This window comes from Hydra vulgaris, chromosome 08, assembly GCF_038396675.1.
Source record: "Hydra vulgaris chromosome 08, alternate assembly HydraT2T_AEP".
NCBI classification, from domain to species: Eukaryota; Metazoa; Cnidaria; class Hydrozoa; order Anthoathecata; family Hydridae; genus Hydra; species Hydra vulgaris.
In genome coordinates this window covers 33,956,521-33,967,780 of record NC_088927.1, presented here as the reverse complement: position 1 = coordinate 33,967,780, position 11,260 = coordinate 33,956,521, and the positions used below count along the sequence as shown (strand labels likewise).

Genomic DNA, 11,260 nt, shown 5'->3' with positions numbered 1-11,260 from the left:
TTTACTTTTGTGAATTTCATTTAATTTACTATTGTATGCTCGTAGACTCAAAACAAAAGTAAATAAAATACAAAAGTAAATAAAATTGAGCTTACAAAATAGTTTGATTTTGTTAAAAATCGATGTTTGAAAAAAAGTTTAATGCTAGTAAAAAATTTCTCTTAATTTTAGAAAAATATGTCAGCAAAGCTAGTCTTGAAAAGTCTCCACTTTTCGGTCGATACTAATAAAAAATTATTCGAGAAAACAAAATCTGTAAAATTAAAAAAACTCAAAAGTAATAAAAAGAAAAAAAGCTTGACAGGTAATTTTTAAAAATATAGATCACAAGTAAAATGAAGATGTGTTAAATATTGTTTTAAAGTTGTGATTTAAAAACAAAAAATAGCTCCTGAAGATATTCTACGAAGAAACCTTAATCAATTATTAAATGAACGAGAGAGAAAATTGAAGAATTCAAATCAAATAAATTATGAAATCGTAAGCTTATTGTAATCTTATTGTAATCGTAATCTTTGAAATATAAATTGTTACTTAACTTTCGTTATAAATGACCTTTATGCGTTTTGCATTTCAGATGTTATCTCATATGCATAGAGCCGGAAGAAAGACAATTGTTAAAAGAAAAACAAGTGATTTCGATGAAAAAGATTTTGAATTTGAAGACGAAGAAAATGATGCAACGGACGATACAGCAAACGATGAACTTAGCAATAACAAAAAACCAAAAAAAATAGTTTTTACTCGTAAAAAGTGAATTGTATAAAATTCAGGTGAATTATATAAATTTAATGTATAAAATTAAGAATTACTTTACAATATATATATATATATATATATATATATATATATATATATATATATATATATATATATATATATATATATATATATATATATATATATATATTCATATATATATAATTAAAAATGAATTTCTGAATAAAAATGCACGCGTTATTTACGTGTTAAACGATAACCCAGTCTTATTAGCCTAAAGGATTAAAAGCTACTATTTCTGAATACAAGCTTCTGGTTTTGTTCCTTGGTAGGCATTGCATACATAAGTCAACATGTTTGAGCTTAATCCATCTTGAATGCTATCGTCGTGTTGTCCATTCATTGTGAACCATGGAACATATTGATGAGGCGGGTTCAAGGCATTAGTTTTCGTTGCCATTTCGTGTTCTATCTCGTTGCCTTGATCACTAAGAACACATTGTGAAATAGTATCGTAATCCATCTGACTCACACTGGCGCAGTACTTAGCATTGGTATCAGTTGCACCATAATATTCAAGGCATTGTATAAATGGAACGTATTTTGCTTGGTCTGGATAGAAATGGATTGCACAAGATTCGATTAAATTACCTAAAGTACAAGTTTTAATTCTTACAGCTGATTTTTTAATCGCGTTTCTTCACTTCAAAAAAAGTTTTCTTTAATATAGTAATATTTAACAAGGTTTATATAAAAAATTTAGTACTTACCAGTGCATTCCTCCTCTCCGTGTTGACAGTAAAAAATGTATTTACCGGCAGAATAAACTTCTTCTGCATTTCCGAAAGGAACAAAGTTAAGCTTTAGTATACCACTGGATGCTAACTTCTGGTATGTTGGATATATTTGATCTAAAATAGTTACTCTGCAATCGGGGCAAAAAGATTCAAAGTATAAGGTTACTTCTATTGGATCTGCATCTTGTATCAAGGATGTAGTCTTATTTGCATAAAATAATTCATCATTTTTCTTATTTATGAACAAAGAATTACATCCATTAAATATAACTAATCCTATAATCAAGTTAAGTACTGACATTTTTCTTTAAAGATCTAGTCTTTGATGATGTTGTTTTCAAAGTTAAGTATTTGAGTTTGTTTATATACTTTTTATATTGGCTTTGTGACGTTACATGATTATTTTTATGGTGTCAAAATTGTTTGTTAAGATAACTTTATTTAATAGGAGAAAAATCAAAAAAGAAAATATTATTTTTTTATCACAGCAAACTCAACTATGTACAAAAACAAATAACGCTTTTTGTTTGCTTGAAAAAAGTTAAACTCTCATCAGATAGTTGAACATCAACAAAAAAAAAAAATTAATACATTTATCATTAAAACAAAGTCTTTTTTAATTGTCAAATAAATAATGGTGTCTTACAACTAAACTTGAGACTGAATAGTTGGTAATATGACAAATTATGTAGATAGTCATTAATATGTTTAAGAGAAGAGAATAAAATTAAACTATTTAGGGATCGTCCATAAATTACCCAACGCAAAATTTCACAATAATCAAAACAATCAAAAGTTTTCCCTAGCAGAGCCTTAATTCAAATAAAAGATCAAAATAGCCTTTTAAGTTTAATGGAAATCGGGACGCAAAAGAGCTTAATATCTCCTACTTCTGTTTTTAAAATAGATTTTGCGTTGCATAATTTATGGACGATCCCTTAGTCCTTTGCAGTGTTTTTTTACACGAATTTTTTTTTCGTTAGCAAATCATTGCCCCATTTTTCCATACTCTAAACGTGTTGGCGACTAATGATGCATAGAAAATATGTTAACTATTTTATAACAAACTAAATTTTTATTTATCAAAAAACTTTAAATTACGTAACATTTCTATTTTTCTACACAAATTAGCATCAAAACTTTAACTTGCAAAAAAAATAAAAAAATTTTTAAAAGAATAAATTGAAACTTATACTTCCAATAGCAACACGGGCGACTACAAACTCATGGTCATGTGGCGGTGTTCTGATGGTTTTTTATTTAACAGTATAAAAGGCTGCAACGTAGAAAAATTATTTTTTAACGGTTGTGGGCTTTTTTTTTTTTTTTTTTTTGAGAAAACTTTTCAAGAAAACACTGATATGTAATTATAATATCAGGGTTTATTGCGAATTACATATCATGACTTAATATATGTTTAAAACACAAAACTTAAAAATAGTAATAAAAATATGTCTTTTTATAGTATTTGAAGAGAAAAAAATATTAGAATCATGTCTTCTTATATGGTCAAGTTTTTTAACACCTAACACCCAAAATATGGTTTTGTACAAACTCAAGATCCATTTTGCCAAGACAGTAGATACTTTCGACTCATCAAGATTCTCTGCTTTCCAATCGCCTTCATAAACTTTATTTTTTTTCAAGTTTCTCTAAAAGTCTTCTATTGGTTGTGCTTTAGGGAAATTTGCAGGATTGATCGATCTTGATACAGCTGCTTAACATTCAAATGGTATTAAAAAAAAAATTGAATTTTAAATGGTATTGTTAAATCAATATGTATGCTATGCGGTTATCAAAAAAGCATATATGTTGGATACAAGGTTGTTATTATTCATTTTTCTTGTTGAAATTTTTATTAAAAAAAAAAAATTGAACTTCAACAAGGCTGCATGCGAACACTTATTACGTTGGGAGTTAACCAAAAATTAATTAAAAATTATGATTACAGTTTTCAATGCAAGCACGAATATGATATATATAGAGGTAAAGAACAAAATCAGTAGTAAGTAAATGGTTAACACACGTTAGATTTCATCTAATATTTCATTTATTTCTATTTTAGAATTTTACGGGGATGAAGCAATCTTAGAATTTTTATTAAATTTTCAAAAAACTTAAAGGTTATTCCATAAGTACATTTTTAGGATACAACTACTGATACAAAACAAGCTTAACTTTCTTTCTTGCTCTTTACGTATAGTATTTTTACAATATCAAATATTATTATATACCGAATGACCAAATGAGTCACAGAAGTTCATATTTGAAGTAAGGTCTTATGAAATTATCAGAAAACTTGAAGTACCAGAAAAGTCAAAAAAATAGCAAAAGTAACATGCTATTACAATGAAAATTTACAAAAAATAATGACAATGTTACATATTAATGCACCAATTATAATAAACACAATTTTATATTTCTATGCTTTTGAATGTTATTTTTATTTCATAAGTTGACTTTTTTTTAGATTCAGTATTCTTTATTTCCTTTATCTATAAAAAAGATTTTCTTTGTTAATACTTATCAATTATTTATGTTTTATTCTTTGATAAGTTAAATTTATAAAATTTATTAAAAAAATTAAGTCACTATTTTAGTTTTTTTTTGTTTCTCCTAAAAAACCTCTCGTAGATGCTTCGGAACCATTTTCTTCATTATAACTTTACATTTCATAAAGATCATTTTGTAGAAAATCAATGTTGTGAAGCAAACAACAATGAAGATACAACAATGTATATAAAAGTTTTGTAGTTTTATTTGTGATATTGCAAGCAAATCTTTTTTTAAAGTTCCAAAACAACATTCCAATTTCATACTTGTGCCGATAAAATGGAGCGTTTTCCCATATAACATAGAGAGGTGCTGATGAGCTTCTAAAACCTGGTTTTTGGCCAAGTTGGTAAAAACTTGTGATCCTTGAACACATCCAGTCAATTAAATAAAAGCAGACAAAATTCCGTTTGAAGGACATTTAACTATAACAACAACTATAATAATTAGTTGCAGCCGTAAAATATACATACAGAGAGCAGGGAAAACACCCTACTATAAACAACCAGTTATATATATATATTCGTTCCGAATTTTATCCCCAATCAGTGATCTAGTCTAACTTTAAAAGAAAGTACAGTTGAGTAGAAAGTTACTGGCTCGGGTAGTTCGTTCCAGTATTTTGCTGATCTAGTATATAGTTGATTGTGTCTTGGAAGACAGTTTGGAACATATTTACGCCTTATTTTAAGATAGTAACCACGTGCCAAGGTGTTAATAAATTTTAGTTGATATATATAATTAATTATATAAAGTCGATGTATAAGTTTAAAGATTTGGATAAGATCGCATTGTAGGCGCCGAAACTCAAGTGATGGTAGATTTAGTCTTTTTTGTCTTTCGTAGTAGTGAAGATTTCTCAAGCTTAAAGCCCATTTTGTTGCTTTGTGTTGAACAAATTCAACCAAAGCTACACTAGCATGCAAAAGTCTTTGGTCAGTAAATTGTCTGTAAAAAACAAATTATGCTCATTCGTTACATAAATTTATTCTTAATATATTTCTCAGCAAATATTATAATTTAACAGTTTAATAATTTAACAAGATTTTTTTTTTTTTTTTTGGTTTACATTATTAATCTTTGTACAGTTTTAATTAAACAATAATAAAATTAATAATATAAACTTACAATGATAGAAAATATAACAAATATAAACAAGGCATCTGAAAGAAGATCGCAAAGATCTTGTCATCAGAACCTTAAAGACCTTATTTAACCTTATTTAACATGTTTAATTTTAGAGAATTATTTAACATGTTTTAGTTTTTAAGTTTTAGAACTCTTCTATTGTAATATTGTATGTTTATTTTTATTTTAATTTATAATTTTATATTACGAACTTTTATTATTAAATTTAATTTTGTAATAAAAAAAAATTGAACAAAAATAAATAAATAACAAGAACAAAAACATTGAAAAAAAATAATAATAATGATAAGAAAAAAGAAAAAAATACAAAAATATTAAATATATATATATAAGAACGAGAAAATAAAAAATAATGAATGTATGCGTAGCTGCCAATATATGTATGTTGGCTACGTTTGAACCATCCGTTGGTAGTGGTTTGGCGTTTTTGTCTTCAGTAGCGTAAACGTTAATTTATATATTTGACAGTGGCTTGGTGTTTTTTTGTTGTCAGAAGCGTAAACGGAAAATTGGTAATTTGGCTTAATACACAGCGATAACCATTCAGTGCGCGCAAGTGATTTTATCTTCTAAATTATGGACATCATTTTTCGCATGAGTCAGCTGTTCGGAAGACATAGTAATTTGATTGATGCAAGCCGTAAACACCATAACAAAAGGAAATAACCATTAAAAAATAAAAAAAATAAAAACGTTCAAATATTTTCAATAGCGGTTTCTCTGTGACAAGACCTGATGGTCTTCTTGAGTATCCGCGTTCTTTATATTTATTTTTATTATTTAACGAAGATAATTTTTAACAATATCTTGACTTGTTAACTTTTATTATTGTAATAAAATTAATTTTTTTTTGTAATAAATATTGTAATAGAGAACAAAAAAAAAACAAAAAAAAAAACAGAAGCATTTAACAAAGATAAGATAAAAAAAAAAAATAATAAACTATTACAAAATTGCAAGATAAATAATGTGTGTCTGAAGAAAGATTAAGAGGATCTTCTCATTAGAATTTTATACTAGAGTAAACCAACATATAAATTAAAAATTAAAAAGTATAAGAACAATAAATAAAATAAGTAGAAATAAACTTCTATAAACGTAAACATGTATATAAACAATAAAGAAAGTAGACCAAAATATATTTTTAACTTTTACTACTAATAATAACTCAATATATTATCTAATGAAAGAATGAGGTTTTTCAGTTGTTTTTTTAAAAAGGCAAAAAGTAATAGGTACTTCAAAATTAAAATTTGACAAAACAATTTTATTCCAAAGGTGTGGCGCTCGATTGATAATACAAAATTGATTAAAGTTTGTTTGACAAAAAGGTTCCTTTAAAAAGTTATTATTTCTCAAAATATATTTACTGATTGGTTTAAAAGAGAAAAGATCTTTGAAGACAGCTAGGGAAAAATTATTTATCCACATATATACAAAACATAAAATATTAAATACATTTAAATCGTATATATATTCAGAACTCTCATTTCAATAAAATGATGCTTCAAATGAGAGAGACGATTTGCAAAATTGATTATAGGGATTACGCGTTTCTGACGGAGATAAAGACGTTGCAACTTACTTTTTTTTGTACTTCCCCAAGCAATATTGGCATAATTTAAATAACTATGAATAAATGAGTAATAAAGTTGGATTAAGACTTTCTTATTAATGGTTAGTGATTTATAGGATTCCCATGTTCTTAGAAATTTGTTTTCATCAAGATAAACACCAAGAAATTTTGTAACAAAATCTCTTTTTATTTCTTTTTAGTCGATAAAGATTTGAAGTAATTTTGATGGGAGAAATCGCTTTTTTATAATTGAATGAAATAAAACCCATTTTGTTTTATTAGTATTCAAGGTTAACTTATTGCACTTGAACCAATTAGATATATATTTGAGTTCTTCGTTTACTGTTTTAAAAAGTTCAGCGATATCATAGTTTGAAAGGAATAACTAATATATAAAGTTTTATGAAAGATTTACAAGTTTTTTAAAATTGCATTTCAAACTTCTTTTATTTAGGTGGAGAATTACAATTTGATTATTTTTTTCGCGAGCATTCTTAAAAAGAAACTCTTCTGGTTGGCTAGGAAAATGATACGAACAATCGAATAAAATATTGCGATAAAAATTATTTTTAGTATCTAGGCCAGTGGCGGATTCGGGTCATTGTCCTAGGTGGGAAATTTGAAAACAAAAAAATACGCTTTTTTTTTCTTTAGGTAAACCACTTTTTATTTGATTATTTAGAATATTTTTAGAAAAGTTTGCTAATAAATATATTGAATGTATCTGTATATAAATATCTTGAAAAAAATTAAACGTTGAAAATAAATATTTAGTCTGTAATAAGAGACGGATTTATATCCTCGAGGGCCCTAGGCAGAAAAAATTTTGGGGGTCCTAAATACTACTAAAGACCACAATTTTTTTTTCCACGATACCCCATTAAAAAATGAGCCTGCTAAAATCAAATGTATTTTGCAAGTACAAAGCACTTGCAAAATACATTTAATTAAAGGAAAAACATTACCATCACATTGCTTGTATGTTTCCAGTGCACATTCAGGTAGGTCTTGTTGCTTTTTGATTGCGTCTTTCCATTTTAGCTCCCAAAATTCAAATTCTGAAGAAACTTTCATTAATTGGACATTCTCATCAACAGTATTTATGTTGGGCAACCTTTTCATAAAACTCAGTTTATTAGTTATGGATGCTGTTAACTCTGTCTTTGTTTTATTTAATAAATTTTTAGGTATTGCTACATTTAATTCAGAAGAGTTCAAGGTTTCATCAGAAAATCTGAACTGTAAATCTAGAAGTATGCTATCAAGTAACGGTAAATAAACATTGACTCTATAGTAAGTTAGAGGATCATTGGTATTGAGGTTTGCGCGATTAGTTTGTTTTCCTGTAATTTGTGAAATCTTGATTTTTAAACTTAAGTCTTCTAGTAACTTTGATGCAGTCATAAATATAGCATTAAAGTTTTCTTCATTCTGTCGTCTTTTATTTAAGATCTTTATGGTATGTTTAAGAATAGTTTTTGCATATTTCTTATCCAATAATTTTTTTTGAAGAGCCTCACTTAAAGAGACTGTGGTATTTAACGCATTGGCTAATGAACAAAGTGTTATTACAAATAACGGCTCAGATACTGCATTTTTTAGTAATGCAGCCTTTGTTGAAGAATCCCGTTCATTCCACTGAGATATCAAATCAAGTGTTTCTACTATACTTATTAAACAAGATTTAAAACTTAACACAGAATCATGCCGTTCAATCTCGTTTCGCATAAGCTTGTTAGCATTCTCTTGTATACATATTTAAGAACGCTACTTCGCTTCGGCGAAGCTTTAAAAAATGATATTACTTCTTTCATTGTGCCAATTGTATTTCTTACAGCTCGCACAGACGTACATTTGGAAATTGATAAGTTTAAAGCATGGTTGTAACATGGACTTTTTATTGCGTTTGGTAGAATCTTCAGTATTATCGTGACTGCTCCATTGATTTCACCCAACATAAGGCTGCATCCATCAGTACCTATACCAACACAATCCTTTAAATTGAAGCCAAATTTTGTCAATGTGTTTGCAACTGTGTTTGCCAGCAATTCTTCAGTTAATACAGATTCATAAGTAAAATCAGAATAACTTTCAGTATGGCAGTTTACAAAACCAATAAAATCTTCACGGATTTCACAGGTATTAACATCAATATATCTTAATACAACTGTCATTTGAGAACTATGACTGGTATCCGTTGTTTCATCAAATATAACTCTATAAAATTTTTCTTTAAAAATTCTTGTTTTAATTAAGTCCTGAATATGTTGAGCGCATAGTTCAATTATTTTATTTTGAATACTTTTACTTATGTATGTTGATTTAGAATTACAGTTATTCAAATGGTTTTTTAAAATATTGTTCCCAGCGTTCACTCAAAAGCGAAGCAATTCCCGAAGATTGCCATCATTAGTTACTGAAGAGTTTTGATTAGTTTCAAAGATCTGCCCATAATTGCGATGACCTCGCAGAGCAATATTCTGTTGACCAAGAAGTATTTTAGATTTGATTATAGGCTTTAATCGTTCTCGATATTCTTTAGCCTGTTTAAGCCTTCCTTCGTTAACTAAATTACGTACATCTGCTGACGGACATTCATATGTTCTGATGAAATCTGATGCTGCCATCATAGCAACTTTGTGATACGCATTGCAATCATGTAATTGTAAGTCTCCATCCTTACTCAAAATAACTTTTAAGAGGTAAAGTAACTAGCTTGATTAATTGCACTTGACTGTGTATTCCCCAACTTTTGCAAAAAGAAAGCAATACTTACAAAAAGTTCCATAAAACATTCTGAAATCATTATCCACGGAAATTTATGTATATGTTTCTCGGACAAAAAGCAATTAAAATTCTTACCCTTCTTTAAATGCACAGAATGTGGATATTTGTAATTTGGACCAGGAAACCAATTGTATTTCAATATTCGGTATTTATCTTGTTCAGTTACCTGACGTGTGAAAAATGCCCCAATGTCTATAGGCAAACAGCTATCATCTTTTGTCGCGTATAATGAATCTTCTTTATTAGTTTCTGCGTTACTTTCACTTGTAAAATTAGCAGCTTCCATACCAAGTCCAGGTTCTGGAGAAAAAGGACTAAATTTCATTTTAATTTGATTATTTTAAGCCCCGCCAAAAAATGCACAATTAAATCGTTCGGATGATGACACAGAAGATAAAGGCAAAACGATAGGACCAGCATGGTCCTGTATTGGTAGAATTTCAGTTCATTTGATAAAATAGTCATCTAAAGAGCTTGTGCTCTTTACCCTGTTGGTCATTGTAGCTAAAAAAAATAATTTCATTAAAAATAGTAAAAATCGTTTGTTATTTATTTATTTAAAATAGTAATAAACACACTTTTGTTTTCTAAATAAGAAACTAATTCGTAAGAAATTCATTCAGTTACTATTTAAAAAAAAAATCCTTCGTATCTTACTTAAATACAAATTGAAGTGAATGTAAGAGTAATATAAATTGAAGTGTTGCAACTTAAATAGTTGAAAAATACTTTTTTATAGAAATTTTAACTACCAAAAACAGCATCGCGTATATAAATTATACTACAAATTAAATATAAATTAATAAAAAAAAATTTACCATTAAAACCAAATCTATTTTTTTTTTCCGCAAGTTTTTAAAAACAGTTTAAAATTTTTTTACTGACCGTATGTTTGATAATAGTTGTTTGTAGCTATTCATTTATTTATCGTTATCGTTTTTTAAAATTGCTTAAGCTTTTTGACATTTTAATTGCTTGCCAATATCGATCAGAGATAAATGTATAAACTCAATACTTAAGAAGTCTGTACCATCGTCTATCTCATTATTATTAGCTTCTTTTTCATCAGAAATGTTATCCATAGCAACTGCATTATCATTATTTTCTTCAAGAGACAAACAATCTTCAACATCTTCATTGATTGCTTCAATATACGTTGGAGAATCTTCACAGTCAATTGATTCAAAATTGCTGATATTTTCCGATCTGATCATATTCCTTATTCCTTCAATTTCGTTCAGCAGCAAGAGCATATTAAAAGATGCGAAGTCAGCTCCTAAGAGCATAGTTCAGTGTTAACGGGACTGGAAATCTGTTATAATTCTGCCTTGTTGAAGCAATTTTTGAGAGATGAAGATTGAATTGATTTTCAAGCCAAATCGACATACTTAGCAGCGTCAAGAAGATGTGCGGGCTTCCCGTATTCAACTCCTGCTGCACCACTTTTGCACAAAAGACTACTTTCTATCAGACATTCCTTTGTATTTACATCGAGGCTGTAATATGACAATATGTCTGAGAGATATAGATATTTATATCGCTTCTTGAGAGCTGCAATAATCTCCATATCACATGGTTGCTTCCAACTTGTGCAATTTGGAGGGAAGAAAACAACTTTTACAAGATTTTGCTCAAACGCCTCAGAATGTCCAGGTGCATTGTCTAATAATAAAAGAAC

At 27.9% G+C, this 11,260-nt stretch overlaps 3 protein-coding genes across 3 annotated transcripts; 1 reads left to right on the top strand and 2 right to left on the bottom strand.

Annotated features, from left to right (window-relative positions):
* Positions 1-139: 139 nt before the first annotated feature.
* Positions 140-808, top strand: LOC136083775 (uncharacterized). The gene is made up of 3 exons (XM_065803495.1): positions 140-304; positions 389-480; positions 578-808. The coding sequence occupies exons 1-3, from the start codon at positions 178-180 to the stop codon at positions 755-757; spliced, it is 399 nt and encodes a 132-aa protein (XP_065659567.1). The 5' UTR covers positions 140-177; the 3' UTR covers positions 758-808.
* LOC100203432 (gamma-interferon-inducible lysosomal thiol reductase) lies at positions 773-1,878 on the bottom strand. Its single transcript, XM_065803494.1, has 2 exons — positions 1,491-1,878; positions 773-1,371 (listed from the first exon to the last, which is right to left on the bottom strand). The coding sequence occupies exons 1-2, from the start codon at positions 1,816-1,818 to the stop codon at positions 1,013-1,015; spliced, it is 687 nt and encodes a 228-aa protein (XP_065659566.1). The 5' UTR covers positions 1,819-1,878; the 3' UTR covers positions 773-1,012.
* Positions 1,879-3,929: 2,051 nt separating this feature from the next.
* LOC136084300 (uncharacterized) lies at positions 3,930-10,476 on the bottom strand. The gene is made up of 3 exons (XM_065804363.1): positions 10,401-10,476; positions 7,761-10,086; positions 3,930-5,018 (listed from the first exon to the last, which is right to left on the bottom strand). The coding sequence occupies exons 2-3, from the start codon at positions 8,521-8,523 to the stop codon at positions 4,981-4,983; spliced, it is 801 nt and encodes a 266-aa protein (XP_065660435.1). The 5' UTR covers positions 8,524-10,086; positions 10,401-10,476; the 3' UTR covers positions 3,930-4,980.
* Positions 10,477-11,260: the final 784 nt, after the last annotated feature.

What these genes read in the sequence shown, in the direction of transcription:
- LOC136083775 (XM_065803495.1), top strand. Translation starts at nt 178, where the DNA reads ATGTCAGCAAAGCTAGTCTTGAAAAGTCTCCACTTTTCGGTCGATACT. An exon ending in AAAGAAAAAAAGCTTGACAG is followed by an intron (nt 305 to 388) that starts GTAATTTTTAAA and finishes AACAAAAAATAG; the next exon opens with CTCCTGAAGATATTCTACGA. An exon ending in ATCAAATAAATTATGAAATC is followed by an intron (nt 481 to 577) that starts GTAAGCTTATTG and finishes TTTGCATTTCAG; the next exon opens with ATGTTATCTCATATGCATAG.
- LOC136084300 (XM_065804363.1), bottom strand. Translation starts at nt 8,523, where the DNA reads ATGCGAAACGAGATTGAACGGCATGATTCTGTGTTAAGTTTTAAATCT. An exon ending in AACATACAAGCAATGTGATG is followed by an intron (nt 5,019 to 7,760) that starts GTAATGTTTTTC and finishes TGTTTTTTACAG; the next exon opens with ACAATTTACTGACCAAAGAC.
- LOC100203432 (XM_065803494.1), bottom strand. Translation starts at nt 1,818, where the DNA reads ATGTCAGTACTTAACTTGATTATAGGATTAGTTATATTTAATGGATGT. An exon ending in CGGAGAGGAGGAATGCACTG is followed by an intron (nt 1,372 to 1,490) that starts GTAAGTACTAAA and finishes CTTGTACTTTAG; the next exon opens with GTAATTTAATCGAATCTTGT.